This window comes from Ammospiza caudacuta, chromosome 7, assembly GCF_027887145.1.
Source record: "Ammospiza caudacuta isolate bAmmCau1 chromosome 7, bAmmCau1.pri, whole genome shotgun sequence".
In the NCBI taxonomy this organism is placed as follows: Eukaryota; Metazoa; Chordata; class Aves; order Passeriformes; family Passerellidae; genus Ammospiza; species Ammospiza caudacuta.
Window position 1 is genome coordinate 42,511,979 of NC_080599.1, and position 12,814 is coordinate 42,524,792.

The 12,814-nt window shown below is 41.1% G+C and overlaps 1 protein-coding gene across 2 annotated transcripts in view; it reads right to left on the reverse strand.

Annotated features, from left to right (window-relative positions):
- TTC39A (tetratricopeptide repeat domain 39A) overlaps positions 1-12,814 on the reverse strand; it is a 43,927-nt gene that overhangs the window by 26,916 nt on the left and 4,197 nt on the right. The window contains exons 1-3 of one of the 2 annotated variants that reach the window (XM_058808245.1): positions 9,131-9,188; positions 6,945-7,049; positions 37-168 (exon numbers count right to left, since the gene is read on the reverse strand). In XM_058808245.1, the coding sequence (XP_058664228.1) occupies positions 37-168; positions 6,945-7,049; positions 9,131-9,168 (275 nt within the window). In that variant the 5' untranslated portion in view covers positions 9,169-9,188. Of the gene's footprint in view, positions 1-36; positions 169-6,944; positions 7,050-9,130; positions 9,189-12,814 lie in introns of those variants that run through there. The other variant, XM_058808246.1, reaches the window with a different exon arrangement.

A 12,814-nucleotide genomic window follows, 5' to 3' on the forward strand; every position in this document is an offset into this window, starting at 1 on the left:
AGGAACTATTTACTGAGGGAATTGCTCCAGTCTTACCTTTGACAGGTGGCTTGAGCTTCCTTCATTGTGTTCCCTGCATTCAGTATGTCCTGAGGATCAAATGTCATCATAGCTTGCATCTCCAGTATGGTGGCATAGGTCAGGGCATGATACATGCTGTCTTTAGTTCTGCAAGAAAACACAAGGTGCAAAGCACAGCTGATTGGATTGTATTATTGCTTTTAAAAAGCAAATACTCAATACTAGAAATGCATCAGCCTCATGGGAACAAGGTCTAAATGAATTAGAAATCAAACACAAAGAACATGCAAAATAATCAAGAAACAGTAATAGATTGAGATTTGTACAAGAAATTGTGTCTACAGTTCTCCATACTCTGCTAAAATGTATCAATTCTGAGCTGAGGAGAGATATTTAACAAATATAAAGCACAGGAGTTAACCACATGGCTCATCATTCAGAAACAATAGAATCATGGGGGGTTGATTTTGGTAGGGGCTTTTTATTATCTAATGAATGTTATAATATATGACACAAATACAGCTGATATTCTTCTAAATTTGGACAGTTACTCAGCACATGCTCAAGGAGATAAGTAACACAATACTTTAACCATGGCCAAAATAGAATCTCCTTGAAACAGATCTTTTCACCAGAAGCATTAAATTCTATACCAAAAAGTGCAGCATTTTTCTCCTCACCCCTTCTGCCAAACCTCCACCTCAATCTGTTCAACTTAAATATTATTCTCTAGGGTTTCAGACAGTGCCACGTTGGCAGAAAGTAAAAAACTTTGGCACCAGTGCAAGGAAAACAATTAATTCCTATGTGCAGCCATTGCTGGCACCTTTCCTCTGACAGGAAAGAGGGTTTATATATTGCACACATTTAGAGCATTCACCTGTGTCTGGTGTAATTCTCTGCAAGTGAATCAAAATATCTTCAGGCACAAAGGTCTAATAAGGACGACTTGAGAAATATGTTGAAGGGCGAGCTCAGATAAATTCCTGACACAGAAACTCTCTGCAGACCTTGCTAATCCACCCTGACAAATAGCACAACTTAAGACAAATATTGTTAAGGAGCAAGAATTGCTATTTCCATTGTTTACACTCTGGAACAGATCAGATAGGTCTGTGTGGCAGGGAATATTCAAAAATACTTGCAGTCAAACAAGGATATCCTTTCAAAATCTCCACCCTCAGCACACCTGTTCTCAATGTGTTTACTTCAGGTGCTTCTTCATTTTCTTCTTCTTTCAAGGAGAAAGGTGTGTGCCAACAACGTGCTCTTGACAAAAACAGGGCTGCATGAAGAGGAGTGCTGCTGCCAGCAGGATGAGAGAGGAGCTCCTTCCCTCTGCACACCTGGTGAGGCCCCACCTGGAGTGCAGCTCTGGGCTCCTCAGGGCATGGACACACTCAGGAGCAGGGAGGGTAAGGTGATTAAGGGACTGGAACATCTCTCCTGTGAGGAAAGGCCAGGAGAGCTGGGACTGTTCTGGAGAAGAGAAAGCTCAGGGGGCTCCTGTAATATCTAGAAATACCCGAGGGGATGAAGCAGAGAGGACAGAGCCAGGCTCTTTTCACTGGTGCCCAGGAACAGGATCAGAGGCAATGGGCACAACATGAAGCACAGGAGCCTCTGGCTGAACATCAGGAAACACCTTTTCTACCATCAGGGTGACCATGCAGTGGAACACACCATCCAGAAAAGTTGTAAAGTCTGTATCCTTGGAGACATTCAAAATGGCCCTGCTTGAGTACATGACTTTTTGAGGTGCCTTCCAACCTCATCTCCTCTTATTCTGTCAGGTTTTTTAAGGAGAAAAGCCAGACTTTAAAGACACCTCAACTGATGTAATTACTCACCCCAGAAATACACTTTCCTCCCTAAGTTTTGGTATCTGGACTGGATTGAAAGAAAATTTAATGGATAATTTCAGATAATCCTACATTAATCAACAATCTAATAATTCACTGTGGTGACTTGGGCCTTGCGCTTCCCAACCCTCACAGTGATGACAAAGGGCTGATTTTTCCAAGACACAGGGCACAGAGCAGGATGCCTGCACTGAAGGAATTTGCAGTGCACATCTTTAAACTTCACTGCAGCCTGTGCTCTGTGGCTGTCCTTAATTCCTACTTGCCCTCACCATCTAAACCAATCTAGCAGAAAAGCTGTTTTGGGAAATATCCTGGTGCCATAAGTCTATGAGACCCAGACTGTGCCACCATCCATCTCATTTGCAAGCTAAGAAGAACAGATAGATAATGGAGAAATTACTTTAAAATCCAGTGGAGTTAGGACAGCTCTTTCTTGGCCTTGTAAATCATGATTCTTTCAGTAGACTGATAATGTAAAGTAGAAAAAATTGAACACACTAAAATGCCAGCGTGATGAAGTGTTTCTGTTCATTAGATTATTCATCAGCCTCACTGGGCACAGAAAAACACACTTCATCTTGTATTTACTAAACCAAAACCCTTCCAGAGGCTCAAATTCAAAACACAGGGAAGTGACTGAAATACCACCCTTTCAAAATTACAGAAATTTGCTTTCTAAAGCAAAGCAGGTAAACATTAAATTCACTGCACTAAAAGGAAAATTGGTACTTTTCACATACATGTGGTAAAGAGGGATTTCCCTCTCCAGTAATTTGTTTCTGAAACAAAACCACCCCTTCCCAAATCAATGGTTTAATCTATTTTAATTCTAATATTTAAAGGAGATAATAATTAATGTCTATCATTAGCAAACTGGTATTTAGCAACATTCAAATTTGTTCTTTTTATTTCAGGGGTGGGGATGCTGGCAGAAATGCAATTTATCTATGCTATTTATATTAACCACTCAATTAAAGTTGCCAGCTACATCCTGGAGTATTCCCAGGAGTTTTAAGGCCTGGGTTTCATATGGATGGTTCCAGAATGAAACTTGTTATCTTTTTACTTTTCTTCTTTTGATTCCTCAGCAGCAATTTCCTCAGAACTTTGTTGGAGTTAACAAGCCTGTATGACATGAATGCAACTAATATTGTGATTAATGACTTATCCCAGTAATTGGTATCACATGACTGAAAAAGAGGATTATAAGTAATATCTTTAGGCAGGTATGGAGTTCTGCCACATGCCTCTTCTCCAGCTATGGTGCAATCATTGTCATCTTGCAGCACTGCCCTTTCTTGGAGCTGCTGGAGAACACTTTTATTCCTGCTCTAAAACAAGTGCTTAAGTGAGAACAGTCACAGCCTTCCAGCTGAAGTATGAAAATCAAACATCTTGCCTTGGTTTAACCTCAGAATTAACCCAGGGCTAGTAATCTTCTGCGAAAAATAGCACTCAAAATCTTTTCTGCAGATCCTTTAAAGTAATCCAGCAGACAGGACATGCATTCCTAAGTTACAGAAACCTCAGATTCAAATCCATATTTTGATTTAGTATCGAGGTGCTTCCAACACTTAAATCCAACAGCACAGAGTGAGACAGACTCTGCACAGACCAGTCAAGAGTCTGTTCATCCAGGAGGGCTCAAGAGTGAGAGATCAATGCCCAAATCAAACCTGCATCAGGAGAACGTGGTCACAAGGGCCCAAAGGCTTTCCTCATCTTTGATTCCAGGTTCCACCAATGTCTGAACATCCCACCAGACCATGGCACAGGCTTTCACAGAAATGCTCACATTGATGAACCAACATTTCTGATAAAAACCCTTTTCCTGCAGACTCCCCAGTAGCAATAAGTTAACAACCAGCAAGGACACCTCTCCAGTCAGCCACCACTGTAGCTCCTTTGTTAGCACAAACCACCAGGATGGGCCAAGACAAAAAGCTGTGCTTCAACAGGGAACCCCTGAGCCTTTTTAACCAAAGCCATTCTCCAAAGTTCAGAATCTGCTAAGTTCTTCCAGCAAAGAGAAGAAACCAACAGTTTAGTTAGGTTTTGCTTGCAATTAATTTACTTACAAAGACTATAAAAGTTGTGTTCTTCCAGATCTCAAGTATAAAAAAATAAACTCCCTAGAAATAACAACCTTGTTCTTGTTCATAACATTCCTTACAATAAATAGCTAACCCAAGCTTTAAGCAACATAATTATCCATTCACTGTCTAGAGCTTCACTCTGCCTGGGTGTGCTTCCTCCTGTTCTTTCACCACTTTCCATTTGACAATCACACCTGATCTTTGGGAGATCAGCTCCCAGGGAAAGCTTTCAAAGCACAGTCATTCTACAATTAATATTCCACCAAAAAACACCAAGTGCTTTTTGGAGTCTATTTTCAGAATAGAGTCAACTGCCTGGAACAAATCACTGTCTTATTATTACTTTAATATTGCAAGCAGCAACACATGTGGTGTGCCTCATCCAATGGTCCAGATAATTCTGTCACAAATTTATCTTATTTACCACTCTCCCAATGGATCTGATATCACCAAACTATCAGGTGATTATGCAATGTTTTCCTTCAGGATAATTATCAAAATATTAAGCATTTGTCTTGGGAAGGGAAGGGGACATCTCACCGGAATCAACCCTTAATTTATTATTGTCTGTTTGCAATTACATGAGGGCTAAAATCCAATCAGCATTTAATGAATTTACTGCATGGCTCAGGGCTGAGAAGGAAGATGAGATTTTTTCCCCCTGCTCCAGTGATTGGACAGTTTCAGTGTTATGCATGTTAACAGTTAACACATTACATATTGAAAATCACTGCTGTGCTTGGTGACTGAACTTTGAGAATTTCTTAAGAGTTTTTGGATGCGGTGTGAGTACTCCACATAAAAGAGAAATTTAATTAAACTTCCTGCAGAAAGCACGACATAATCAGAACCCACTATTGTACAATGATTGTTAATAATAATGAAAACTGACTCTAAAAGCTAAATGGTAGTTCAGGAAACAAGAAAAGTTACATAACATGAGGCAAAAACACCAGATGGATTTTTTCTATGAAATGAGATCTCTTCTTTAAAATGGATTTGTTTTTCTTTTTGATGAATTTGCTTTTCTAACAGGAAAAAAAGAGCTTTACCTCAACACAAGTCTAGACACCATCCTTAGATATTTATTTTTAAGCTGCTAGGAAAGCTCTTCTGATTTTAAGCCTCTCACATTGTGCCAAATCTGCTGTCAGTTTCACGTGGTACATATTAGTTGAAAATACACTTATTGTGAAGTCAAATGTGAGTTATTTAGTGAATCTGTATTAACATAATACAGAGCAGAGAATCTCCTACACCAGAAGCATTAGAGCCACAAAAATCTAAGATATTAAATTTTCCACAAGCATGTAAAAACTGAGAAGCATTTCTCTAAACACTGATAGTATGTTTATGGACTGTGAAAACTAATTTCAAATCTCAGCACACCAAAAGGGAACAGTGAGGAACTGGTGGCTCTGAAAGAAAATACTCAGGACTACCCCATGTGCCCACTCTACAACTCTTTTCATTCCTAAAGAGATGGAGTGTGTCCATAATGGATTTCATCTGTGGGGAAATTCACCATCCTGTTTCTTCACTGCACTCACAAAGATCATAAGTCTCTATTTCCCTCAGTGCCAAAGGCAACGGGAATAAGGGCCTCCTCATAACAACAGGCTGAAATGAAAAATTAGTTTCAAAATGGTTTTGCAGTGTGGAATAGAGTCAGGTACAAAAAGAGAATCAGCTCATGAAATATGTTCTGCAGAGCCCAACAAAAGCTGAATGAAAACCATATGCAACCGAAGAAAAATGGATTTACAGAAAAAAGCAATCCATAGCCTCACCAGCTTTTGCAGTACTTTGGAAACCTGCTGCAATAAAATATCCCCTTATTTTATGCTAAGCACTGAGTGAGCCTTCCCAGATGGGCACAGGGGCTTTACTGTCAGGATTTAATGAAAATACAGTTATTCTTCTTACCATTTTTATTATATCTTCTGATGATATATAAACCCTAAACAACTTTGCTGTGAATAAACCCAGCATTACTTAAACAGCTGATGCTACAATTTATCATTAATCTCTTTCCCAGAGTGTACTTACATGGCTAAACTACAGATTCTGGCATCAAATCTGAGGCTGATACCTCAGCAAAGGAGATATGCAGCATTCCTTGTAGTTACCCCTGGTGTATATCAAATTCACACTATGAATTTTACTTCTTTCATATTCCAGTGTCCTGAAAGAAGGCATGATGCAATTTGCTGGTGGCTCAAAAATAAATGGAGCAAATTGGGTGGGTGGGGGAGAAATTTAAATTAACCACAGACTTCAACAAGCCAAAAACACAGGTAACTTCAGGACAGGGTATGACAGATCACAGACATTGTAAAGACACAACAATTTTTAGGAACTATTTCATGACCTCATGGCTTGCAGCTGGGCCACTCATTACAAGTTGGGCTGCAACATAATTAGGAAACAGAGTGCATGACCACAACACTGAATTGCAAAACAAGCTGTGAGAAAGTTTCTGCAAATGGTTACAACAACAAAGAAAGAGTTCGTACCTAATGTTTCTCAAACCTTCAAGTGATGGTCAGTTGCTCATTTAGAGATATAACTATAATTATTCAGATTCTCACAGTGTGCAGAAACATATGGGAAAGAAGACAAAAATAAAATGTGACAGAAGATGGTTTTTACTCTTCCAGGAGAAAGAATCTCACATACTGCATTACAGCTGAGGACATCAATTTTAGAGGACAAATAAGTGCTTTACACTCGTGTGAGTAAATAACAATATTTTATTTACTCACACGAGTGTAAAGCACTTATCAGTCTTCCCCAAAACTTTACACATTAACTTACCTCTCCCTTCTGAACCAAAACCCTAAAGACTTATCAACTATTAACAGAGAGCCAAACAGAACCAGTTGTCTGGTCAAAATCTCCTGAGAGATGGTGAAGAAAAGAAAAATAAACAGAGAAAAAGTAGGAAGTCTTATCAACTTACTTTGCTTGTAGAGAAGCCAAAGCATCTGAGAACTTGTTGTTAAGAAATAAATCCAGAGCTGCCATACATTCACGCAGTGCCACGTTGAGGTCTGACGTGGATGACCTGCCAGAAGAGACAACAAGCTCAGCACATCTGTTCTCCTACCAGTGCATTATTGCTGCACTTGAACCTCCCTTCCTCAAACCCAGATTTATTCCCTTGCATAACCTGCTATTTTATCTTTAGTGATTGCAAGAAGTGAAAGTGACTCCTATTATGTTTGTGGATTTGGGGTTTTGGAGGTTTTTTTTAACTATGCTTTCACCAAGTAACATGTGAAAGAGACTGAAGTTTTTTTCTGAAAAAAACCAAAACAAACTGCACACACTTTATGGTAAGAACCTGGAAATGCTGAATTTGCCATGTGGGAGCACAGCAATTTGATGAGCTCAGGTAGCAGGAACACAGAAGCACTGGGTGACAATGCACATCTCACTGTAAGGCTGCCAGACTCCAGCTGGTGACATCATGATCATGTTATCACTTTAGGGATGAGACATTGTCAATCTGCATCAGAATATTACACCAACTGCTGCTGGAGCATCTGCCTTCATTCAGCTCATGTTCAGAGTGGCGCCTCACCAACAAACCACTACAAACTCACAGGTGGGTTAACACTTCCCATTGTGCATCTTTGTGGGAACATCACTGTCTCTGAGAAGTGCCACTGCACTCAGAATAAACTACTGTGGTATCTCAAAGTCAGAAGATTCTCAGTTACTTACTCTGGCTGTACTTTTCTCCTTTACAACATTCAGATGTCAGCCTGACCTGTCACAAGGCTTCTCAGCTGGTCTTTAAATTATTGGCAATAGGATAATACAGACCAGCTGAGTTAGTTTGGCCCAAGTTCATCACCACCAGAACTGCTGGACAAAAAAAAAATCCACAAAAGAAACAATAAAGCCTTGCACTAATGAAGTTAAGGTCACCTAGGCAGTGTTAGGACACTGAAACATCTGCATCTAATGATCAAAGAGCTACCCCGCACTAATATATTGTATACAAGCATGTAGAAAACATCCTCTAACAAAATACAAACAAATCCTCACCATGTTCCTGATTCTGAACAGCTCTAACTAATGTGATCTATCTTGTGACTTAGAAACTGTGTTAGTTCCTTAAAAAGTAGCACAACACAGAATGCTGAAAGGAAAACCAGAAAGCAAAGTCCTGATAACATCTTAAGGAGAAGGCAGGGGAGCACAGCACGAGCAGATAGCATCAGTAATAACCACCCACTGCAGCAGTGGTTTGATTTTGGTTTCACAAATAATGACTGCAAAGAAATAGAGTTTAATTATATATACAAAAAGCAGGACTAAATTTGAGACAAACACTATGTGACACTGTTCCTAGTGGCTTTGTCATCTCAAGTTCAGCTCCACTGCAAATCCTTTTGCACCCAAGACACTCTGTGAGTGCTTTGCAAGCATTGATTAACCAAGTTTTGGCATCCGCCTCATACAAAATGCAATATCATGTCTGCCTCCTCTGAGCTATTCTGAGCCCTGCTTAATTATTAAAACTCGGTCAATTATTGCTTATTGTATTAAAACTCCTACCTTTCTGGTTTTAAATCTGTGTCCCTGAACCAAGTAATATATTTAACAATAAAGCACATCTTCACCTGTTTTAAAATATTTAGACTAGTAGCATTTTACCTGGGTTTTTTGGTTTTTTTGTTTCTTGTCATGCAGCAGAATTACCCCATTCAATACAAATAAACCTTTTCAAAATGCTCCTTTGAAACAGAAAGATGACAAAGAATAAAACCACTGTTGAAGCTCAAAGCAGAAACAAGATACTGTAATTATTGGCATCTTTTCTGGAATAACAATACACACTGCTACCCACAGCAGCACCACAAGCAGCACATTTCCCTCATACTCCAAGGAAACCTGCACAGGATGCAGCTCCCAAGCCAAGTTAAGACCTGGGTAAAATACACACCTCCATAAATGCTACGAACCATCACTTGTCCCTGTTAACAACAGGGCAGAAATGCTTTAAACTCGAGGGTGCTCAGCATTTTAGCAAACTGATTAGTCATGCTTCGGGGGGCTGCAGATCCCTCCTGCTTCCAACAGCGGGATCAGAACTGCCTCAAAGCCAAACGCAAAATGCTGCGTGCTGCTACTCACCGCTCTGCCGAGTGTCCTGCGCGTTCTGACATAGTCATTGCAAGCCCGCTCAGCTTTCGGGCTCCAACATCGGCAGCGCTCGGTGCTCCTGAGCCGGCTGCGAGCGCCAGCCCCGGTGGGAGCGCAGGGCAGCGCCTGCTGCGGCACCGCTCTGCGATTGGGCACTGCGGGGAACGGGAGCATCGCTAATCCACCGGCCACATCCTACAAACCTGCATAATCCACCGGCCACATCCTACAAACCCGCATAATCCACCGGCCACATCCTACAAACCCGGCCGTGCCACAGCCGGCTCATGTGCCACGGCATCCAAATGCAGCTGGATACCTCCAGTGTAGCAGGGGCTGGCGGCTGCCAGCCTATCTCTGATCTACAGACCTGTCTGGAACGAGCAGCAGCAGCACTGGCCACCTTTCCTCCTGCCCAGAGCAGGCAGAAGCCAAATCCCCTTGTAATTACAGCCCTGAAACAACAAGAATTACTGCATGTGGCAGTGGCCCACATCAGAAAGCTGCGAACCAGAACGGAGAGCCAAGCGAGAGCAGCTGACAGGCGGCACTCAGGCAGTAATTGCTGCGAATGTGAGAACCACGCAGGCGAGAGACAAAGCAAGTGCTTCTTCCCAGCAAGGATTCTCCACAAAACAGGCTCCGATCCAGCAGCCAAACTGCTGCTTCTCGTTAGTTGCTGTACCTTCGGGAGGAACTGGGACTTTACACGCTGTTTGTAACAATCTCTCTTTAATGCCATGGAAAATGAGGCGACTTGGCACTAACAATTTAATCAGTGGAGTGAGTGCATCTGGCTGATTTTTCCCAAAATGCACCAGTGAATTCCCCTGAATGGCTTTGCTGGCACATCAGCTGTACCAGCCCTGTACACAACTACAAGCAGCAGTACCAGTCCTTCCACTCATTACAAGAGCCGGACTGTGGAAGTTGATCAGCCATGATCTACTTACATAAATTAGTTTCTCCAAGAGCATCTAATGGCAGAAATTATCTGTTTGCTAGATTACCCAAAGCAGTACCAATAATGAAGACATACACTGCAGAAGGAAGACCCAAAAATGATAAACTAGCAAAGGACAATTCCAGGAAGACACTCTGAAGCCATTAATATACATGATTAAATCTCTTGCTGGTTTTATGGCATCCTGTACAGAAAAGCCTGTGCTGCATTTGGTACAAAAATTACTGTAATAGATCCACAGGCTGTCCCAATAATGACTCCATTACATGCTCCTAACAGCATTGTGTACCTGGGCCACAGCAGGAGATAAAATATATTACTGGGTTTTTTTCCCTAGCTGGCAATAACTACTGGTTACAACCTAAAATTAACTGGCTGGTTCCATGGCAGGATCACGGGCTACTCTGAAAAGGTTTTTCATCATTCTCACTAGATGTTTGTACAATTTCTAATTAAAACTGTATTCTCCAAATAGTCCTTAAAGCCCTGTATGGTGAAGGCTCTGGCTGTCTCTGCCAAGTTCTTCAAGACTTGATTTGGCAGGATTTATTTGAATACCACTTCTCTAGAAAAAACTGTATGCTCAGACAACCTTCAGTATGCAACCTCTCCCTCCCCACATAGATGTATGCTTTTTTTTAAGTAAAGAAAACAACTGTAAGAACCTCAGATCTGAAATATTTCCACATTTAGGCCATTTCCCGGCTGGTTTTACAAGGTTCTTTCCTTTCTCGCTTTTGGGCAGCAGGTTTTGCAAGGACAGTCATATGGTTCTTCTTGTGGTTTTGTTATTCATGAAATCGTTGTTCTCTGCCCCAGGGAGCACGAGAGGGGTTGCTTCACAAATCACAACCATAGCACATCCTGGGAGTTGCAGCAAGAGCTGCTCTCCTTACTCTGCTGCATCCCCACTGTCTCCAGCTCCTTGGAATATCCCAGGCAATGCCCCTTCTACTTAAGCACCAGATCCCTTCTATGTCAACAGCAGTACCAAACAAAATGAATAAGCAAAAATAAGCAAAACTAAAATCTGGAATACTAATGAACAGTAAAGCATCTTAAAAAATAATGTTTTCCATTGTCAAAAGGAAAGAGACACATAGACACATGATTTTTGAGCATGGGAGTTACCATATTTATGTATAATTTTATTTCACTGTCTGCATGATGTTGGCTGGTTTCTTACTATGAGTTTGCAGTGCATAAGCTTTGTGATTTGTCACCGGGTTTTACAGACTTCTTCAATAAAAAAAGCATCTTGAACCTTTTACTGTGCAAAATTCTAAAATACTCAGCCTCAGTAATTATCAGAACTTTACAAAGAAAGGTAAGGCTGAGGTTTGTGCCTTTGTAGTAATGCTTTTAATAGTAATTCAAGAGCTCCTTCAGTACTGTGAAACATTAAAAGCAAGTTAAATCAGTCATATCCTAAAATATGGATGCATTTCTCTGCCAAATCTACCTTATCTGCATAAGTCAGCTGAGGTTGCATGCATGGGTAGCTTCATTTGGAGGAGGAGAATAAAACACAAAGAATCAAACACCACTTAAGCTTCACCAGTGCTAACACTTCAATCAGTCACAGATGTGGGAGCCTCCCAAAGCACATTTCAAAGGCCTCAGTTTCAGTGTTAAGGAAAGTTCCCTGTCTGAGCATCCAGGAGCCACTGGCAGTCACAGTGAGCTCCTGGATGGGGCCAAAGCCCCTTCAGAGCTGCACATCCCACACTCACAGTGAGACAGGCTCCACCTCAAATTTACTATAACAGAGTCTCAGATGTCCCAGTCCTTTAATTTATTTCATCTTGGTACAATAACAAAATAACAGCTTGAGCTGGTGCCTCAGAGGGACCCCCAGGCTTTTATCCCCTCACAGTCTATGCAGGGAAAAGGCTGGGGGTCTTCATTCCCTGCTGTGTCCCCAAGAGTTCCTCCCTGGGCCCTTTTCGTGCAAAGGCTCAGCAGTTCACATCCCATGGCACCACCACTGACGCCACGATGTCCTTCCCACTGCCTCTTTACAAAAGATGTAGAAATATGGAAATTCTTCTTGCCATGACACCATTTTCTGTCCTCCTAGTGCTGGATAATCACAGGGACCATCAGGAGATACCTGGGGTTACCTCCTTTAGCCTTTTCCACATCATTCCTAAATCCACTATTACTTTTCTAAATAGTTGACTTCTTTGAGCAACACTGCACTACAAGTTGTCAGCCTGAAAAAAATCTCAACATTCAAAGAGAACAAAAAGCACAACACTTGGGAAGAATTCTTTTCTTCTGCAAGCATTTCCAAACCCGCATGAGATCAGAAATAATCTTGCATGAAAAGACCAAATAAGCAGTTCTCACAATAATTTGTGACTATTCAGTTTTCAGACAATACAGAAATATCTTCATAATTCAAAAGCAAATAAGTTAATGCAAGAAAATTAATTCTCCCATATCCCTTCCTGTTCTATGTGCCAAGCTGTTAATACCTCAGCATTTATCTTTCTGTGTTCCTGAACACTTTTCTGGCCCATGTCTAAGACTCCTCAGTGCTGCAGAAATGCCATTACTTCAACAACAAAGCAACTGGAAAGGTTTCAATATTCATATTCTCCAAATATTCTGCACAGAGACACAACAGTGATTCAACTCTGGAATTCATAGTATTTCAAGTTGTACATGGAGTATGACACCATTTATTTTTGAAGTTAATTCAGCTC